This window comes from Monodelphis domestica, chromosome 1 (assembly GCF_027887165.1).
Source record: "Monodelphis domestica isolate mMonDom1 chromosome 1, mMonDom1.pri, whole genome shotgun sequence".
Lineage (NCBI taxonomy): Eukaryota > Metazoa > Chordata > Mammalia > Didelphimorphia > Didelphidae > Monodelphis > Monodelphis domestica.
In genome coordinates, this window is record NC_077227.1 from 393,851,577 (window position 1) to 393,873,743 (window position 22,167).

At 43.1% G+C, this 22,167-nt stretch overlaps 1 protein-coding gene across 18 annotated transcripts in view; it reads left to right on the forward strand.

The window, feature by feature from the left end:
• Positions 1 to 22,167, forward strand: part of CBFA2T2 (CBFA2/RUNX1 partner transcriptional co-repressor 2) — a 155,458-nt gene that overhangs the window by 48,015 nt on the left and 85,276 nt on the right. For 2 of the 18 annotated variants that reach the window (XM_056811751.1, XM_056811753.1), the window contains exon 1: positions 14,738 to 15,151. The exons of 8 other annotated variants lie outside the window; for them this stretch is intronic. In XM_056811751.1, coding sequence (XP_056667729.1) covers positions 15,019 to 15,151 — 133 coding nt within the window. In that variant the 5' untranslated portion in view covers positions 14,738 to 15,018. Of the gene's footprint in view, positions 1 to 14,737; positions 15,152 to 21,191; positions 21,340 to 21,359; positions 21,794 to 22,167 lie in introns of those variants that run through there. 8 more of the 18 variants (XM_056811743.1, XM_056811745.1, XM_007474200.3 and 5 more) reach the window with 7 other exon arrangements.

A 22,167-nucleotide genomic window follows, 5' to 3' on the forward strand; every position in this document is an offset into this window, starting at 1 on the left:
AAGTTTGCATCTCCAGCATCTAATAAAGTGTCTTGCATACAGGCACATCACAAGTGCTTTTAATGGATGTTTGTAGTGTTAAATTGAAGGATCCCAGATTTGGGCTGGAAGAGATCTTTGAGACAAAGCCCCACCTTGTGCCACCATCACTCCCCTCCCCATTTTATAGATGAGGGCTCTGAGGCCCATAGAGGTGAAGTCCTTTACCCCCAAAGAAACAGCAAGTCAGTGCCATAGACATGCCTACAATCATATTTTCTGCTAACTAGTTCAGTGTTTTTTGCCCTGGGTGTTTGATGCTAGACACCTCGGGTGGTCCTTATAGGTTCAGGACTCAAGTATGGTGATGCTGTTATCAGTCACTGAAGGAGAAGTCCCAGATGAAGTCAAATACTTCCATCAGAAGTATGGGATTGATCTCCAATGAGTATCCCCCCTCCAAAAAAAATATGGGAATGAAACCAGAAGCATCCTTTATACCTCTTTGGGGACCAGAGGTTAGGAGGAGCTGTGTAGAGGATGGGAGTATTAGAAAGAAAAACTGTTACATGTTGACATTTCAGAAGAAGAAAAAAATAGAAATACTGTGCTTCATCCAAGGGGGTTTCCATTTCAGAATCTAATGTCTTCTGCCAATGCGGTTTGGAAAGTGTTTAAGATGATAAATCAAAGAAGTTTGGAGCTGAAACGGTCCTTAGAACACAGAATGTCAAAACGGGAAGGGGGCTTGGATATCCTATTTGGGAGTTTGGCTTATATGCTCCATGACATCTCTAGGATAACATGTTTTAGTCTGTGAAGGAACGTGTTTTAACGTCAGGAAATCACCTTCTTTGGAAAGGATGCTGCTACTCTCAGGTGTTCTTTATTTTTTTTTCCTCCCATTTTGAATCAAGTACAAGTAGCAAAGCATATGATAGGATAGAATCTCATGACCTTTTTTTTTTTTTTAAGTGAAGCCTTCTGTTTTTACATTTCAGTCCTATCTGGATAAACTTCCCATCTCCATCATCAAATGAGCTCTTCTTCTCATGAAAAAAGGGAAGCAAAATCAACACAGTGCCCCTCTATGTCAGCATACACTGCACTCCACATCTGGAGTCCCCTGCCTCTCTACTCGAAGGAGAGGAGTACTATTTCATCTTTTTATTTAAAGCCAAGATTTAGTTGTTTTTCGATTGTGTCTGACTCTTCATGACCCCATTTGGGTTTTTCTTGGCAAGGACCCTGGAGTCCTTTGCCATTTGCTTCTCTAGCTCATTTGACAGATGAAAAAACTAAGGCAAGCAGGCTGAAGTGATTTGCCCAGTCACACAGCTAGTAAGTATCTGCGGCCAGATTTGAACTCTGGAAGAAGTCTTCCTGACTTTAGGCCCAGCACTCTAGCTACTTTCCATCACCTAGCTTCCTGAGCCAAGACTGCCAGGATCCAAAATACTAGATCATTCTTTTTCCTGGTTTCTTTGCTAGGAGATCCTCCTTTATAAAGCTATTCTTTTTAGTCTCCAAAAGGATGGTAAAATGTGAAATTTCTAGGTCACAAGATGAACTTACAGGTGAGGGCACTAAAGTGATCCCAAGCTTGTTTGTTTTCTCTTTATAAAATCTTGGTTGGCAGTCCAGAACATTTAATTTCCATCCCAAAATCTGTAGTAAAAAAAAAATCAAATATGGAAAACTTTTGAATAATTATCTTGTGTTGAAGCAAACTTAAATAATAAATACCGTATTGATGCCAAGTGAGGAAATATGATTAGACTTAGTCGATAAATAAATCTGTTAACATAATCTACCATGTGCCAATTTAAATAATGAGCGTTTTGATGTAGGAGTATGTTTGTTAAATGTACTGCAGTGATTCTGTCTTTTGTGTGAGGCCAGCACACTGTGGAGGTTTCCTAATTGTTCACTGATAATGAAGGCACATTTTCTTCCCACCAAGAGGGCTGTTAACTAGTCACTCTGAGAGACTGTATTTATGAGTATGACTCCCTTTGGTTTTAATAGGATTCATTCATAGATGTTGTGGATATCAATAACTGAGTCTTTCTATGCTGTAATTATAGAACACCAGGGTTGGAAGGCTCCTTAGAGACTAACCTTCCACCCCTCCATTTTGCAGATGGGAATACTGAGGTCTGGGGTAGGGAGATGGACTTTCCCAGTCATATTCCCTTTTAGTGAAACCTCTATTGTAGTTTTTATAAGCTCAAACACTGGCCAATGCTTTCTGTGCTGTCTATTATAGGAAATAATAAAAGCAAATTAAGAGGATAATAAAAAAATTTGTCTTCCTTGCCAAGACCTAGAGAAGAGAGGAGGAAGAGACTGATTCTGCTTGGTGTGAGCTTGCTTAAAGCCCCTAGCCTGAGATAGGAAGCTCCTTTTGACAGGCCCTAAGGGTCAAAGGAGTGTGAACTCCTGCAGTTTATCAGGACCCCTCAGGACCAGAGTCACTGCCTTTCCTCCACCTCCTATGAAGATGGATAAAAAAAGATGTGGTGACAGGTCACAATGGAAAGAATAGAAGTACAGTAGTCAGTTAATTTTTTTAAAACCCTTACCTTCCATCTTAGAATCAATACTGTGTGTTGGCTCCAAGGCAGAAGAGTGGTAAGGGCTAGGCAATGGGGGTTAAGTGACTTGCCCAGGGTCACACAGCTAAGGAAGTGTCTGAGGCCATATTTGAACCCAGGACCTTTCATCTCTAGGCCTAGCTCTCAATCTACTGAGCTACCAGTTGCCCCCTACAGTAATCAGTTAAGCAAAGCATGTCTGCTTTTCACTTAATGCATGGCTAATAGTAGATGCAAATAGTGTTTGAGTTTCATTTTTCCATTGTCAATTTATTTTAAAAATGAAAAGTGAAAAAGTAGGGAATTCAGAGTGTTGGAACCCCTAAGCTCCCATCTAATTCTGATGGTCTGGGATCAATTTCTATGCCTCCTGCCCTATCAAAAAGCAGGAAACAAGAGGGCCAGCTTTGTGGAGTATTATATTATACCTGTACAAAATTCTGTATTGGCTCACATGCTTAAGAGAATTAACTCCTGCAGAATGGCTGAACAGGGAACATCATAAAGTACAAACTGAGCTTAAACCCACTGACTTGCAATTTTAAAAAAATCTGAAACATAGCAAGAAGGGGAAAAAAACCCACCCCAAAAGATTACAATGAAAAGTTTTTAGGAAGAGAGCTCTTCCTATCACATGTAGGGTATAGCCTTCCTTTATACTCGTTGTTTATTCTTCTACTACATCTACATTTTTTTCTTTTGCATTTTTCCATTCTCCATTGGCTACATTTCAGCTTCCAAAAAACTGCTTCCAGTAGCAGGACCAGAACTTTTATTTCTCTTTTTGCTTTGTGTAGATGGAAAAGAACACTGTATTACAATCTGGATTATAGTCTCAGCTTTAGTTGGTGACCTGTGTGACTGTGAACAAGTCCATTCTCTCTGTGTTTTAGTGTCAGCTTCTTCACAATGAAAGAGTTGGACTAAATGATCCACTTTAAGGTCCCTTCTAGCCCTAACATTCTCAGAGTTCTGAATGTAATGTCTAATATAGTCAGGTTGCAACATTATGCTTCACCAGTAGGTACCCCCATTTCTCTGGAAGATTCCTGAGATCCTAAAATACTAGGGCTGGAAAAGACTTCCCTATCTTCCTCCTTGAAGCTTTGGCCAATGACGATATTTGTTTCCTGATTAATTAACTATAACTGAGAAATTCTCCATATTTATTTTGCCCAGAACAGTCATTCATGCCTGTCAGTGGTTTTTTTTTTTCTGCTCTTAGGAATTATGTTGAGCTCAATGCATTATTTCTTTTTTGCCTACCTCCAAAAGCTTTTCTCATATGGAAGAGAGTGTTCCCCACCTGCCTGTGGGTTAATTTGTATGTGACAATGCTTATGGATGTTCAATTCCCAAGAATTTAATGGAGATCAGGCTAGGTGTCACTACCAGCAAGATGCTCATCCAGACTCAGGCACAGCCAGCTGAAGAACGCCATGTAATTGGCTCCCTGCGCTACAGGGAGCCCTTCCATTCTCTCTGACTTTGCACCTTGTACCATTTCCAAATGGATCTGGGGACATTTCTGAGCTGTCCTGAGCAGTGACCTTTTCCAGAGAACATTTTCAGCTGCATCTCTGAAAAAGTCACAGCATCATAAGAACTGAAAGAGACCTAATTCAACTCCATTATTTCCATTTTTATTTCATTTTTAAAATGATGCCTTGTTTTTCTTTTACATCTCAACTGTTTCCTTCTACTCTCCTCCCACCATCCTTATCATCGAACCCTCTTGAAGCAGAAATACTGTTAAGTAACTGACAAAAAAGCTACCAAGTCTAAGGACATGTCTCCCTCTCCCAGGAGGAAGATGGATATGTATTACATCTTCTGTGCCTTAGTAGTTACTGTGTAGTTACTGTTCATTGAGATTAATCTGCATTTGCCTGTTTGTGTTGGTTTGTTTATATTATTACAGTCCTTGTGTATGTTATTCTTTGACTACTATGATCTTTGCCCGGAGTCCTTTCAGATGAGTCTTCCCAAGTTGATCTGATATATATTATCCATTCCATACATATCCTATAATTTGTTCATTTTTTTTCTTTTGTAAATCCTTTCCTTCTGTCTTAGCATTGATACTTAGTGTTGGAATAGTGTTAGAGTAGATACTTAGTTCCAAGACAGAAGAGTGGAAAGGGCTGGCAGTTGGGGTTAAGTACTTACTCAGGGTCACACAGCTAAGCTGTGTCTGAGGCTACATTTGAACCCAGGACCTCCTGACTCCAGTCCTGGTGCTCTATCCACTGAGCCACTGAGCGGTCTCTATATCCTCCAACATATGCAGCCTTGGTACCTATTTCATGTGCAGGTTTTGCTAACATGGGGTGCTTATGATTGTTATATACAGGACTCTAATTCTAGTGCTTTCCCTCTGTGGATTATTTCCTCTTTGCCCTGTATATAGCTCATTTGAACATAGCTGTTTGCAGTCTTCTTCCCTATTAGATTGTGAGGCAAGGATTCTTTTTTTGCCTTTCTTTATATCTTCATCACCTAGCAGTGCCTGACAGACATAGTAAATGCTTAACAAAATGCTTAATGACTGACTGACCTTTCTTCCTGCTTTTGGTCTCCTTGGAGATATTTGCCTTGTGGTAGAATGGTTGAGGCAAAGGGTAGGAACAGCCATGGGGACTTTAAACAGTTCCAAATTATTTTTCACTATGCCAATGCCCTTATTTTATTTACTTAATTTTTTTTAACCCTTGCCTTCTGTCTTAGAATCAATACTAAGTATCGGTTCCAAGACAGAAGAGGGGTAAAGGCTAGCCCAGGAGACACAGCTAGGAAATATCTGAGGCCAGATTTGAACCCAGGCCTTCCCATCTCTAGATTTGACTATCTACTGGGTCATTTAGCTATGCCCCCCTCCTTATTTTATAGATGAGGAAACTGAGGCTCAGAGATGTTCTAATTCTTGCCACAAGTCATACATAGAAGAGCTAGGATTTACATATGAGTCTTCTAAATCCAAATCCATCCCCCTTCCTTCCTTCCTTCCTTCTTTCCTTCCTTCCTTCCTTCCTTCCTTCCTTCCTTCCTTCCTTCCTTCTTTCCTTCCTTCCCTCCCTCCCTCCCTCCCTTCCATCTTGGAATTAATACCAAGGCAGAAGAGTGGTAAGGGCTAGGCAATGGGGGTTAAGTGACTTGCCCAGGGTCACACAACTAGGAAGTGTCTGAAGCCAGATTGGAAACCAGGACTTTCCATCTCTGGGCCTGCTTCTCAATCCACTGCCTTCCCCCCCCACACACACACATACTCTTCCTTTATCACGTTGCCTTCCCCCAAGGGACACTGATGCCTGTCCCTTCAGGACTGTTGGTTAGCAGTGACCACCATTGGTTAGTCCTTAATATTTTGGGCCTTGCCACTTTAACCTTGGTAAAACCCAAAAAGCCTATCACCTTATTCCTCTTCTTTGTGTTGGGAAAAGAGCACTGGATTATAAGCCTCTGCAAATGACCTAGGGAAACTGCTGTTTTTCATCACTTGTACAATGCCCAAATTACTGAATTGTCAGCTCTGGGGGAAAAAGGAACCTTGTCTTTGTAATTGCCCCCCCCCCAATTTGGTGGGAGCCACCAGATTTCTGACCCTGTTACAGCACAAATGAATTTGGCCCAATTCATGGGCCCTTCCCTGAAATGGCAGCCAAAAGCACAATAATGGTACTCCGGGTAAATGAAGACACTGCTGATGATATAGTCTAGTTATTGCCTTTGTCAGAATTCTGGAATGTTTCAATGTTGTTTTCTTTTATTATGATGGGAAATAATAACAATAAGAATTTTAGAGTGGTTTAAAGCACTTTACATATATCTTCTCATTTGATCCTCACAACAAGAGCAGATGCTATTATTTAATTCCACCTTGCAGATGAGGAAACTGAGGCTGAGAAGGAATTAAGTGATTTTTCCCAGGGTCACATAGCTAACAAGTGTCAAGCCCCACATCTTTATCTACTAAGAGTGAATAATAAATAACCCAAGGAGAGCCCATGTTCTCCATTGGTACCCAGGCAATATGAGAGAACATGAGTAAGGCCTCCAGCATGTCAGGCAGACTCCATGTATTGAACCCATGGAAGGACATGGATGAGGGTTGCACAGGACAGAGAGGCATAACTGGAACATGCCTAGCACCCCTGGGAAGAATAAGAGTTATGTTGGAGTAGAACAATAGTAGTAAATAACCTTGCAGATAGCTACTCTGCTAGAGTACCAGCCAAGAAAAGCCCTTCTCTAAGGAGGAATTTCTTATCACTTAGATGATAGTTTTTAGTATCTCATTGCTCTCTGCTACCAAAATATAAGCTTTGAGAAGACAGAAAATGCTCCTGCTTTGCCCTTCTTTCTAGCACCCTTAGGGCCTGGAACGTAATAAGAACAGGGACTAGATCTGTGATTTTGTGGATATAGGAAACTCCCAGGTAAGGAAACTTTCTTTCCCAATGGAAATTCCAGTTTGCCTAGAGAAGTTGCCTCAAACCCTGAGAAGTATATGGCCTAAGATCACCAGCCAGAATGTGACACATAGGACGGAAACAGAGGTCATCCTGGCTTCAAGGCCATCCCTCCACATCACCATGTTCTCTCTTAGCACAGAGTAAATGATTAAAATTATTTATTGTTCATTCTTCAAGTGTGTCTGATTCTTCATGACCCCATTTGGGGTTTCTTGGCAAAAGTACTGGAATGGATTGACATTGCCTGCTCCAACTCATTTGACAGATTTGCCAACAGGGGTAAGTGACTTGCCCAGGGTCATATAGTTATAGTGTGAAGCCAGATTTGAACTCGGGAAGATAATTCTTCCTGATTCCAAGGCCAGTGCTACAATCCAATGCATCACAGAATCAAGATTCAAACTGAGAACCTCTCACTGCAAATCTAGAGATCTTTGAAGTACATCATGACATTGCCTCCATTTCTTTATCAGCAAAATGAGGAAGCAAGATTGGTTCCAATATCTTTGCCAACTAGCTCCGTATTCTCTTTCTCTTAAGATGGGGTAAATGTTGGCTTTTTATTTACCCAAGTTGATAGATTTGGAAAATATTCAGAAAAAAATAGAACTTTAGGGGAGGGAATGTGGGTCCTCAGATTGGTCCTCTGATTTGAACTCGGGTCCAGGCTTGGACAGCCTCTCTTAGAATCATAGAAAATTAGAAGGACCAGGGACTTTAAGCAATATCTTATTTTCCAGATGAGGAAATTGAGGCCCAGAGGGCTCAAATGAACTTTTCCATGGTCACTTAGTTTGTAAATGGCAGAACTTTGACACATATTCATGTTTTCTGAATACCAAATGTAGTATTCTTTCCTCACTATATGTTTTGGCCTTATAATACAAGGTTTACATATTGGTTCAGCAAATAAAAAGTCTACCTTATGAGACACTCCCTTCAGCTTTTTATCTGCCCTGCCAATTCAGCGGAATCCTTCAATCAGTAAAATCAACCAATAAACATTTATCAAATACCTACTATATGTCAGGCTCTGTGCTAAGTGCCAGGGATTTAAAAAAAGAAGAAGAAGCAAAAGACAGTCCTTACCCTTCAGGAGCTTACAGCCTAATGGGGAAGATAACATACCAAAATGCTCATGAAGAATAAATAGGGAATAATTAACAGAGGGAAGTCAGTTGAATTAAGAGGGCTGAAGACAGTCTTCCAGTAAAAGATGAGATTTTAGTTGGGACTCAAAGGAAGCCAGGGAAGGCACTAGGCGGAGTTGAGGGAAGAGAGCATTCCAGGTATGGGGCATAACCAGAGAAAAGGCCTAGATTTAAGAGAAGGAGCATCTTGTTCATGGAACAGTGAGGCCAGTGTCACTTGATTAAAGAATATATGGTGGGAAGTAAGATGTAAAGGGAGGAGCGGACTAGGTTATGATGGACTTTGAATGCTAAGCAGAGGATATTTATATTTGTTCCTAGAGTTGATTGGGACCCATGGAGTTTATAAGAGATGCTTAAAGGATGTGAGTGTTGCTTTCCAACTACTGCAGTGTGACTTAGGTCCCAACAGGGCTAATGACTCATCCACAAAGAGAGTTTGTATTCACTGGGGAGTTCCCCAGTTTCTAGGATGATTCTTAAATGTGGTGGTAGAAATCATCTTTGAATTCTGTAGTTCTGCAAGTCAATCACAGCTTATAATAAGGTGTTATATTATGAAAAACAGCATGGTAGAGTGGAAGGCATCATGGGTGGCTCATCAGGAAACCAAGGTTTAAATCTTGGCTCTGACACTTGTTCACTGACTCAGAAAGTATTTCCCTCCTCTTGTCTCAGTATCTGTAATCTGGGGATGATAATTTGTTGTTGTTCAGTTGTGTCCAACTCATTTGTGTTTTTTTGGGCAAAGATACTGGAGTGGTTTGCCATTTCCTTCTCCAGCTTATTTTACAAATGAGGAAACTGAGGCAAACAGGGTTAAGTGACTTGCTTAGGACACAGGTAGACAGTGTCAGAGGTCAGATTTGAACTCAGGAAGAGAAGTCTTCTGACTTCAGGCCCAGGACTCTATCCACTACTGCACCACCTAGCTGCCCCTCTAGGGCAGTGATGACAAAACTTTTAGAGAGCCAGTGCCCAAACTGTGACCTTCACATTGCATGTCAGCCCCACCCCCCTTACCCCAGGCAGGGGAGGGAGGAAGTACCCCCATTGGGCTGCTGGGCAGAGGGACAGACAGGTCATGTGAGAAATGACCTCAGGTATGGTGTCAAGGGAGAGGGGAACAGGCTCCTTCAATTGGAGTGAGTGCCATAGGTTGACCAACATGGCCCTAGAGGATAATAATACTGATACTTAACATGTAGTTGTAAATGGTAGTTGTAGTTGTAAATGGCAGGTAGTTGTAAATAAAGAGTTTTGTGAACTCTAAAGTGTTTAGGTTATTATCAAATTAGCAATGTCTGAACATTGTCCAAAGACAAGAGCTTTGATTCTGTTTGATGTTGTATTGTTTTATCAATAATATATCAATCAATGAGCATCTTTTAAGACCTTCTCCATGGCAGGAGCCAAGGGGATATCAAAGCAGAACTAAAATGGCCCTTGCCCTCAGGTGAGGGCTTATAGATGAGACACATGCGTAAATAAAGGTAACAAATATACATAGAAGAGAAGTATAATTTTCTGAGGGGAGAGCACTTGCATCTGGAGATACCAGCAAGTTCTTCTAGAAGATGGTCTTTGAGCAGAGTTTTGGGGGTTTGAAGCAAACAAGGATCTGAGGATACATTTCAGTAATGCAAGATAGCCAGTGAAAAGGCAGAGAATGGGTGGAATAAAAGCATAAAAGGCAATTTGACTGGAACATAAGGTTTTGGAAGGAAAGTAATGTATAATAAGGTTGGAAAGGAAGTTAAGGATATGAAAGGCTTTAAAAGCCACCCAACCAGAGTCTTTATTTGATCCTAGGATCAGTAAGGAGCCTTTGGAGTTTATTACATAGGGGAGTGACATAGTTTGATATGAACTTTAGGAAAATCACTTTGGTAGCTGAATGGAGGACAGATTGGGCTGGGGAGAGACATGGAAGGTTGCATGGGGTCATTATTTACTGATCTTTACTGGACTGCATCAGGGACCTCAGCAGCTTAGATTACTGGATGAGGATTTCCTCATCTGATGGGGATTGTTATCTATCTATGCCTTCTTATCCTGAATGTTATATTGTTTTATCTAGACTAAGTCTTGTCTATACCTATCTTTAGTCTTTGTCTATAATAATTTTTGTCCGTGTCATTTTTCCCCAGATGTTTTAAAATTAGGTTTCTAAAAATCTATAGTATAAGACATAACTTTTAAGTTTTCTCCATCTCCAAGTTTTCCAGATAACTGAGAGTCCTATCCCCCTCCCCCCATCCCAAAACCTCACATTCCCCAGGAATTCCAGAGTTAACAGTTTCACAAAACTCAAAATATTCGATTGTTTCATGAATGTGAACTTTCTCTTGCAATGAAGTACTTTATTTACATCTAACCTCTGACAGGGTTTGCCTTCCCAGCTTAGGACCCTCTAAAATGAACTCTGCATGTCCTGGCACTCTTAAAACAGGGGATTCTGGGTGAAATGATTAGTCTTTTCTTGGTAACAGTCAATAAGGCATCTTATCCTTAGGAACAAGATCATGAACAATGGGATGGAATGTGAGCTCTCCAAGGGCAGAGATAGTTTGATGTTTGTATTTGTGTACTCAGCACCTAGCCTAGACAGTACCCGATGGTCAGTCTTGGTTGGTTGGCTTTCTGAAGTTATGTGGCTTTAGGACTGGATAGAGGACCCCTACCCTAGGGCTGGTGATTAAGAAATCATTACAGTCTTTGGACAGCCACAGGATCTGTGCTTTGCCCTGTTTTGGACATTTTTAGGTGAATGACTTAGATGAAAACACAAAAGAGAATTATAAAATATCTAGATGATATGCAGTTGGGAGGAAAAGCCGTCAGCTGGGAGAACCATCACCACTAGTGTCCAAAGAGATCTTGGCAGACAGAACAATGGGTCCAAACTAACACGACATAATTTGATAGGGATAAATGTAAAGTTTTGCACCTGGACTCAAAACATCAAGTGTGCAAGTCCAGGATGAGGAAGGCCTGGTTTGACAACAAGTTAGATGAAAAAGAGGGCTGGAGTTTTAGTGGCTGCCAGGTTTAGTAGGCGTTGTTGACTGTAACAAGGGGGCCAGAAATGCTAATGGAGCCTGGGCACTAAGGAGTGAGAAGATGATCCTCATGTCCTCTGCCCCATTTCAGCTCAGCTCACAGTATTATAGGCAGTTCTGGAGCCACAATTTATAGGAAGGACTCTGAAAAACTGAAACAGCCTAATGAGAGTGACCAGGATGGGGATAGTCCTGGAGACCATGGCATTTGTCCTTCAATTTGGTCAGTGTTTGTCTAGACTGTGGTTGGTGAGAAAATGACCCAGGCATGTGGGGATCAGCACATAACTGTTGAGGACAGCATATCCCGCTCTTCTGCCCACATTTGAACATTTTTGGTGCCAAAAACTCTGAATGGCCTGGTAGAGTTCTAGGATCATAGAATTAGAGATGGAAGAGACTTTCATATCATTGAGTTCAACCTTAAGGTCATTTTCTTCAAACTATATCTGACCAGGAATTTCCTTACATCCTTGAGAAATTCTCTGCCAACCTTTTGTTGAAGACCTCTAAAGAAAAGAGCTTATTACCTCTACTCATTTCTTTTGGACCACTCTTATTGGAAGAAATGTTTCCTAATGTCAAGTCAAAAGTTCTATGGCTTTTACCTGAGCCACTATTCCTTTTTGCTACCTAGGCAACTAGGTGGTACATTGGATAGAGCCATGATGGCAAGCCTATGTCGTGCATGCCAAATACAGCATAAAGAGACCTCCCTGTGGGAACCTGTTCCTGTCCCTGTCCCTGCCCTCCACAGCCCCAAAGGCAAGGGGTGGGGCACTATATACTATACACAGATTGGGAGATCTGGGCATGGCATGCAATGGGGGAGGGGGAGTGGTGGAACATGGGCACAAGGTCCCTAAAAGTTTCCAAAAGGTTCACTATCACTGGAATAGATTGCCAGGCCTGAGTTAAAATCTGGCCTCAGACACTTGTTTAGAAGTATATGTTTCTAGGCAAATAATTGAATGACTGTCTGCCTCTTTTTCCTCAATTGGAAAATGGGAATAGTATTAGCACCTACCTCTCAGAGTTGTTGTGAATGAGGATTAATCAGATAATATTTGCTGGGCACATATTAAATGCTTAATAAATGTTTGTTGTTTTTTTTCCCCTTTTTGTCCATCATAGAGATCACTGTTTAGGAGAGTAGCCTAAAACGTGAATAATTGCAATTCCAGAAGATCATGGAAAAATTAGAACTCTAAAGGCTATCTATTCTCACCTTGTTTTACCAATGAGGAAATTAAAGGCAAACTGAATTGTATGAGTTCACATATATTGTAAGTCAAAGCTGGGATTCAAACCTATGTTGTTCATTTCCAATCTGGCCCTTTTTCCAGTGTATCACATGGTCTCTCGCTGGACTTCTTGGGAGGTGATGAGTATTTTCTCACTGGAGGTCTTCAAGAAGAAGCTGGATTTGTCCAGTATGTTCTAGTGGGACTACTTCTCTGGTATGAGTTAGATTCTGTATAGCAAGGAACACCATACTGACGCCTCACAATTCCACTTTTTAATTCCATTTACCAAAACTTCCAGTAAGTGGCAAGACTGTCTTTTTCAGGGAAGATGGCAGAGCAGATTTAGTTAATTCAAAAATAATGAGCCATCATCAGGTGACATTTTCTCATTTTAGGCCTGCCCTGGTTCCAGGATCATAGGATTGTTGATTTAGAACTCAAAGGAAATTGAGAAGCCATCTATTCCATCCAACCCTCTCATTTTATAGATAAGGAAACTCACCTAAAGGCTTTCCCCTTTCAAGGTCACTCTTCCCTGCAAAGGCCACTTGTCTTCCATAAACTGATTCATTTAGCAATTCTGTTTTGATTGATGAGGCTGCAATGCAAATTTCTAATCATTTATTTTCATTCCTGAATTAATAGTAAGTTCATTGCAGAGCTGCAGGTTTTGTGACCTTAGTTCCTCATTAAACTTCTCAACAGGAGTCTTTTTTGATTAATTTGTATTCCTCTCTACCTTTTCTCCCCAAATAATGAAAAACAGAATTGTAGAGCCAGAAGAGATCTAACATGGGGGATTATGAGCACAGAATGCTGCGTACACTGCTGGACACAGGTGCTGTGTGACTTGGTTTTCCTTCCTTGGTTTTTCTTTGTAACAACAGAAGGATAGAGATTGAAGGAGACAAGGAGAACAGCCTATAAAGTGGTGGACCTTAGAAAGCATCTCAGCGAATTCTTACTAGATGGAAAAGAAATTGAGGCCTAGAAATGGGAAAGACCTTGGCCAAGGTCACAGAGCTCACTAGACACAAGTGAGGCATGAACCTAGATCTCCTGACCTACCCAGGCCTCCTTTACAATGTGTTCTTCCATACCACCATCTCCCATTTTGTTTGTTTTTTAAATTTGTGGATGTATTTTTAAGGAAGAATGTGATGGCAGAGTGTAGAGAGGGAAGTGCTAAGCCTCTATACCTTAATCTCCTCTAGAGGGAAGGAAGATGTCATATTTGAGGCCAGGAATGGATCCATGGTAGAAAGAAAGAAGTGAGGAAGGGGGTGGCGCAGGTCCATGTGGGAAGGACTGGCTCTTCCCCACCATGCTCCTTGGGGAAGAATACAGTGTTGGACAGCTCTGGAATTGCATGCAACCTGGGTCTGGGAGAGGGGATGAGTTTTTCCAGTTTGCTGAAAGATAGTGAGTCAGTTATTTCAAATAGGGGGAAACTTACTAAGTTTGCAGATCCAAATGTACTTAATTCTCTCTCTTTTTTTCCACACTTAATTCTCTAGTTTGTAATATAAGGTAGAGCAGCTATGAACTAGTATTGCCATTCTAACACTAACTTTGGAAGTCTGACAGTGGCTGATCCCTCCCCCCCCTCCCCTGCCCATCTCCTGTTCCCATCCCCTGACTGTCCCCCTGTTGTGTGTGTTCCCCTCTCTGGTTTGATCTCTTCCCAGCCTTCCAGGCCTTTCTGCAGTTGTCTAATTTTAAACACATGCCAGTTTTGCAGTGCTACTGAATTTAGGGTGGAGAGGCAGCTTGTGAGTGAGTGATTTCCATAGATTTCAGATTGTTTCCTCCCTCACAGAGTTTGCAAGTTTACATTTGCTCCAATTCTGGGTTCATGTTCAAGTTTGATTTTTTAAGGGGGCTGGGGGGAGGGGAGAAGGCATCCTCTGGAATGCCTCTGTCACATAGAGAGCATGGAAGAGGGCCCCAGCCATCCAAGAAGCTAGTCTAACAATAGGGAAAGCGAGAAACAACAGAGAGGCTATATTAGGAGGCTACTAAATATCAGAGCGTCCCAATATTTGCCTTTTGCACCCTTGTCCCTCTGTACATCCACTCATGGGGGACTCATGAGGAGAGTTTGCACAATGTCGTCGCTGTTATTGTCAGCCATAAACAAATTACGCGTATTTAAAACGTTAATGTCAGATTGGCCAGGAACCACTGGGAGGTGTGTACTTAGTGACATCAGCTGGCAAGGAGCCCTGGTAACAGGGAGGGAGGGAGGGAGGGGTGAGAGGGGGAGAGAAGGGGAGAGAGACAGAGAGAAAGAGGGAGGGAGAGAGAGAAAAGGAGAGAGGGAGAGAGTGTGTGTGTGAGAGAGTGAGTGAGTGTGTGTGTGTGTATCTGGGGATTCTGGCAAGGTAAAGAGCTGGTCTGTTTGGCAGGACCTTCCCATCTGGGATCCATCTGTGTTTCCCTGGAATTGGACAGGCAGCTCTAGTCAGTGAGAAATCACAGATGTGAGAGAGCTGACACAGGTCCAGCTAATGAAAGGACAAGGAAGGCTGGTCCCAGGCTCTGCTCAGAGATCAGGAGCAAGGGAAGAGGAGCATTTTATTCCTATTTCAGATAATTTGGGCCTCTTGGGCATCTGGATTGTGGTCAACTGGGCATCTCAGGGTAAGTGAGACTTTTCATCTTGCTCCTGCTTTTTATGCCGAGACAGGAAGGGGTCTATCTCGGTGCCTTTTGGAGCTCTTGGTTGTCTTAGATGAGAACGATGCAGTGTTTCTAAGGGTTTGGTAGAAAAGCCCAGCCTACGTACGGGCGGCTGCTTGGCTTTTGCACGGGTAGCTTTGGGTTGGCCACATTGCTCGCCTGTCTCGTCACCCACCTCCGTTCAGATGCTGCGTTTTGCTATCCGGAAACTTCAGGCAACAACCTAGGAGTGTAACACATGACTCTGGCCCTGGAAATGTAGTCCTGAAAAAAGCATCTCCACAAAGGATCGATAGCTAGATAACCACGTTGGGTCCTTCTGTGGTGTGGCTGACTATCTCCTTTAGCACCACCCTGATGGACCAGGGTGTGAGACATTTTTTTTCCTGAGGGCGCAGGGTGGGGGTGGGAAGGTCTTTTTTGCTTGTCGGATTTCATGCTGGTAGAGTCATGGCCATTCCTCACAGAATCATAAGGAGCCTACCATCCTTGCTGTTACTGGATCTGTTCAGCTTAACTGCGCTCAAGACCAGATTTTGCCCCTCTGGTATTAGTACATGGTTGCTTCTGTGTTTCTTGCAAGCTAAGGGAGCCACTTGTGCTGCCCACAAGCAAATGCCTTTCTGAGAGGTAGTTTAAAAAAATACAACAAATTTACATGCAGCCAAGTACCTCTGAGCTTTATATTATATCCATAAGATCAGGGATGGAGCTGGAGAGGGGACTTACGTTCATCTGGTCTAACCTCCTTAATTTACAGATGAGAAGGCAGTTGAAGCCCAAAAAGGAGGAAGTGACTTTCCCAGGGCCACCCAGATAGAAAGTAGCAGAGCTGGGATTTCCCACATGGTTCTCTGAATCCAGGTTTTATCCATCCACAAGTGCTGCTTGTCCATTTTTATCAAATAACCATTCCTCTTACATGGGGTCAAGATGGCCTCCTGAGGTTCCCTCTGGTTCTGAAATGCTCTGCTCTTATTTTTTTTTTAAGGCCTCCAGATTCAGCTACAGTTTATTCAGGGAATAGAATTCATCCATGGCAATAAAATCATCATAATCTTTCCAAATTGACAACATTCATCCAGACCTTGGGCTAAGAGTCACCCACAGCCTTGATGATGATTATTTTTTCCAAGAAGGTCTTCCTTCTGTATCCTTCCACTACTCTGGGACTCCATCTTGTATAGTCCATTTCCTACCATGTTTTTTAAATTCGTTCCAATGACAAGCTTTTTGTGGTAAATAACAATTAGAGGGGCAGTCTGGGTGTGAATATGCAAATATGCCTGCTAGAACCTACCAGAAGGGTGAAAACTTTGGAAAGTCACCGAGGCCATTCCCAGAGCCAAATTTTGGGTCCTCTGGCTTTTAGACAGCTCTTGGGGGGGACACTGCTCCATCTTTTTGTCCTTTGGAAACACCCAGGCAATCCTTTTTGGGGACTTGAGGCCACAATAATGCTTAGCACAGTGTCTGGCATATAGTAGACACTTCATAAATGCTGATTGATTCTTCCCACCTGTTTTTTTCAAAGTTAATCAGCATTATTTTAGCTCCAGGTTAGTGAGAAAAAATCCTAGATGTGGAATGTCAGCCCAGAACTTCCCAGGCCATCATGGCCTCCAGGGGCAGCAGAGGGGTCTGTCTATGTTCTCCACCAGAGGTTTAAGGGAGCAGCTTGCAGACAGGGACCATGAGCAGGTTTGTTCTTCCTTGCCGAGGCTACTGGAATGATCTCATAGATGTTTCTAGATCTTTACTTTAAGATGGGTTTTACATTTTTTTCCACTATATTTCCATTTTGATATTTGATATTGGCACAGCTGTCTAGCATCTGTATTGGCTAATCTAAATGTCTGGGAAATGCGTATGCATGTATACGTATGTGTCTATTTTTATAACGGCCTCTATTAACCTGATGGATATAAAGGGCCATACTAGGGCTCAGGAAGGTACAGCAATAAATAAGACGTGGCCTTTATTCTCAGGCATACAAGCTAGTGAGCACACACACACACACACAATTGTCATTAATTTTCATGATGTTCCTTCAGAATAAACAAGCCTCAGGAATTTGGCATTTGGATGTTGTATTCGATTCCGTTCAAGTCAATAAATAAAATAAAATCCAAGGCAATAAGTAAAGGCACCTGATGAGTCTGGAGGGCCTTGCCAGAGCTCAGGAAAATACATAGAGAAATACGACATAGCCTTTGCTGTCCTAGAGCTTACCCTCTAGTAGAGGGATATGACGTATATATTGGTAACCCATAATACACGTTTGAGTGACTAAGTGAAATATGAACAAAAGCTCGGTGAAAAAAGGATCGTTTCTAGCTAGGGTTGGGGGAAGGGCAGGCAGGGTGGTCAGAACAAGATCATGAAGGAAAGGTGGGATTTTCAGGTTCAGTGATGGAGAAGGGCATTCTTGGGAGAGGGACTCCCTGAGCAAAGACAAGGAGCTGGGAAATAGACACGAAGACGCAAGAGGGAAAGCTAAGAAGTGGCCCAGCCTGCCAGTGCTTTGACTGTGAAGGGACTGGAACTTGAATCTAGTGACCTGGTAGGCACCATAAAAACAAATCTGTGAAGTGGAAACCCTTCAAATGTGCTTCTTTTCTATCCTGAATCCTATGAGCCCTGATAAAACCACCAAAGAATAGAAGAAATAATCAGGGATTGATAACCAGGAGATGTCCTAAGTGAAGGATTTTAATTCTCTTTTTTGAGCAATGGAACTATATAATTCTACAGATACAGTATTAATAAAGGATGGTCCTGGCCATACATTCATGAAATGCCATAGCTGGAAGGAACCATAGAAAATACTTGAATGTCATTGCTGGGAGATATACCTTACAAGGCATCTCTTTGGGGCAGCTAGGTGGCTCTGTGGATGGAAAGCTAAGCCTGGAGACACAGGGTTCAACTCTGGCCTCAGACACTTCCTGGATATGTGACCCTGGGCAAGTCACTTGACCCCAATTGCCTAGTCCTCGCTGCTATTCTTGCAGTGGAAAATCAGAACTGATACTCAATATAGATTCTAAGACAAAAGATAAAGGTTGGGGGGGGGGAGAAGGAGGGAGGGAGAAGAAGGGAGGAGAGAGAGAGAGGGAGAAGAAGGGAGGGGAGAGGAGAGAGAGGGAAGGAGATGAGAGAGGGAGAAGGGAGGAGAGAGAGGGAGTGGGAGGGAGAAGGGAGAGAGAGAGAGGAAGAGACAGAAGAAAGGCAGCATCTCTTCCAATCCATACTTTCTACAGATGGAGAAAATGGAGATTCAGAGAATAGAAGAAACGACCTTAGGGCAGTAAAGGATACAGTGGAGAGTGGGTGGACTTGGGAGTCAGGAAATCCTGAGCTGGAATCCTGCCTCAAGCATTTATTTAGCCATGTGACTCTGAACAAATCATTTTACCTCCCTCTCTCAGCCTCAGTTTCCTCATCTCTAAAATGGAGATAGCATCTACTTCACAGAGTTGTTGTGAAGATCAAGTGAGATAACATATAAAGTTCTTTAAAGCCTTCTATAAATGCCAGTTATTACTAACAATCACCGTATTATTACTAATAGTCAGAGCTGACATTTATATAAGGCTTTATGGTTTCAAAGAATGTTATAATATTATTGGATGTCAGTTGGATATAGTATATATTCCAATAATACTGGAAAATCTATTATCATTATTGGATAAACTGAGTATAATGCTTGAATAACGTACCACCAACAAATCAGGTAAAGGTAAATCTGTATTTTTGAGAGCACCAGAAAGTAATATTTGGGAAGTTTAGTTAAATAGGTTTTTTATAAGGTTATATGTGTACAGCTCTGGAGGATTAGAATTGGGTTTTAAAAGACTCGGTCTGATTCATTGAGAGCCCTTAGAACCACATGTTCAGGGAAAGAGATACTTACAGGTCTGGATATGCTATAGTAAATGGGGCCTTTTTTTGTGCCCTGTGCATAGATCAGCCTAATATGTCATCAAGCTGATAGGAATCGAGATTATCTGTCCCAGCACAGCACTTTCTTGTATGGATGAAGAATCAGAGGATGAGAAAGGGGAGGAAATACAGCCAGCCTAGGCAGAGATGGGCCTAGAAAACCCTGAATCCCTCCCAGTTGTGTCCTCTTTCCTCTAAGTGTCACTGTCTTTCCTGATGTTGGGGGGGGGGGGGGTGGCCACAAGGGCACTGTTTAGTTTTCTCATGTTTTTAAAGTAGGAATGTCCATGGTTATAACAACATCCTTAATCTTAAAATTCTTTTGAATGGGATTAAAAGGTCTTGAATTTGAGAGGATTGGAAGATTTATTTTGAGTGTTTTTTAAGTAAAAGTCACTGATAATGGGAACTAAAGGTTAGGTTGTGGCGTCCCCAAAAGCACTCTTTTGTGATAGTTTTGGATCTTCCAACGTCCAGTGTTCAAGGCAGGCTTCTGTGGACTGGCACTTCTGACTGACAGCCCGCCAGGGATGCAGGCTGTGTGCATGCAAACTTGAAAAGCGCACCCAGGATGACTTTGAAAAAGGGCGCCAGAGTGAACTCCCTTTGTTCCGCCCAGCAAAGGCAGGGCTTTGTCTATTGTCTGGGGTCTGGGCCAGTTGCATTCCTGTCTCCTTTCATTCTGAAGCAGTTGGGAGATGATGGGCAGGGCATGGGTTCTGTGTCGGCACAGAATCTGGACACACTCAGCCACAGTTGGGGGATGGGGGCAGGGAGCAGAGCCAGGGCTCCAAACATGTCTGTACATCATCCATTTGTATTTTTTGTTGCAATAATTATGGCCTTTTCCTTGACATGACCAGTTCTCCCTTAAGCAGCAAAGGAGTGGCCAAAAGACTTCAGGGGAAAAACAAGATGTAATTTATACCTTTTAAATCTGATGTATGTAGTGGGAGGGATCATAGGTCCAAAGGCATTCTGGATTTGGAGCTAAAGGAGAAATCTGGGTTCAAATCTTCATCTTCCACTTACCACCTTGTGTGATATAGCATTTTGTGACTCAGTTTCCTCATCTGTAAAATTAAGAGATCAAACTAGATAATTTTTTTTTAAACCCTTACCTTCTAACTTAGAATCAATACTGTGTATTGGTTCCAAGGCACAAGAGAGGTAAAGGCTAGACAATGGGGGTTAAGTGGCTTGCCCAGGGTCACACAGCTAGGAAGTATCTGAGGTCATATTGGAACCCAGGACCTCCTGCCTGGCTTTCTATCCCCTGAGTCAGGTAGCTGCCCAGACTAGACGATTTCTTAAATTCTCTTCCAAATCTAAAATCTGTGATCATAACAGGCACCAGTTGGGGGCTGGAGCCCAAGATTGGTAATCAGAGGGGCTGGATATTAAGCCTTGGTTCCTCCACTTAGTACATGGGCCTCAGTTTCTGTAAAAGAGAGGGTAGATTGAGCCCCCGGAGGGACCTTAGAAGTCAAGGAATTTGAATTTGGAGCTGGAAGGGACTTTAGAAGACAACTAATTTGACCCTCCCTCATGTTACAAAGGAGGAGCCCCCTGAGACCCACAGAGGTTACAAGAGATTTGCCCAAGATTGCACAAGATCCTAACTACTCAGAGCCAACTCTTAAATCCACTCTGGCTCCACGGCCCGACACCACCTCCATTCACCCTTTTTATTTGCGAAGGGAGTCGGTCGCCCCAGTTGGCACAGCTACCAAGTGTCAGAGGCAGGATTCGAATCCAGGTCATCAAATTCCCAACCCACTCTATCCCTACGAGAGGTGTAGAGTCTCCCAAGATTCCCTGGAGGACTCAATCAATCATTAATCTGTAGAGGTGGCCGAGCGGAATTCGAACCGGGTTCCGACTTTTCCTTGCGCCTTCCCCAAGCAGTCACTCGTTCTCGCCTCTCTGGCTGAGGATTGGGAGCGGATCCCGCGAGAAGGTTCGCTGCGGCTTCGAATTTGGAATTGGGGGGAGGGGCGAGAGCGGGAAGGAGGGGGTGGGTAGGCCGGGGCCACAACAATAACAACAACACTGAAACCTGTTGCTGAGCGGCAAGCTGTTAATGTTTCGCGGTCTCGGGATTACTTACCAGGCGGGGGCTGGGGGCTGGGCCGGCCGAGGGTAACAGATGTGCCCTGGGCTGTTGGCGCGTGCCGGCTCTGTTCCCCTGCTCCTAGCACCAGGTGCAGCTATTGTTCGCCTTGGTCTCCATTCATCCGGCCTCGTCTGTTGCTCTGCGCTTTCTAGCTCATTGTTTCGGCAGGAAATTAGCATTAAAAACCCATCCGAAACCCCCACGTCCCTCAGCTGCAGGTGACTGCTATTGGCCCCAGCTGCCACCCTTGCGCTTGATTACTTCCATATGGGGCTGTGCGGAGGCGAAGTCACCATTTATTGATTTCCAGCTCCCAGCCCCCCAGCCCCGCTACCCGAAGGATAATGCCCTGAAATCTATTAAGCCCCGATAGGCTCCGCGCCGCGGTCAGTATTACAACTGTGATGAACGGTTTACAAGCAAAACTAATTACTCCCTCCCACCCAAGCACCCAACCTAAATATTCAATGTAAATAACAGAGGGGGATGAGCAGGATGTGAAATCTTTACGATGACTGGAGAACCAGCGGGCTTCCGAAACGGTGAGGTGGTTACCCTTTGGATAGGCTTTTATGGAAAATGTGGCGTCGCAGCTTTAAATATTTTATACCAGGCCGGTGGACGGCCAAGCCAACGGGACCCAATGCCCCCCGCTGGGGGGGGGGGGCATTTTTAGCTTCTGGCTGTTAATTTCCTTAGTTTACTTAGAGGAGGAGGGAGAGGAAGCCAGGGTTCTTCTAGCTTGTTGCCCCTTTTAAAAGTGGGGATGTGAAGGGGGGGTGACTTGAAGGACCCCCTCCCTCTCAGCCGATCCTTTTAGCCCTGTTCTGAGTAGGGTGTTTGTTCAGTTTGCCAGTGTGGTGGGTCTAGTTCACTGACTAAAACGCTCTCCCTGCAGCTCGTTGGGAGAAGCCTT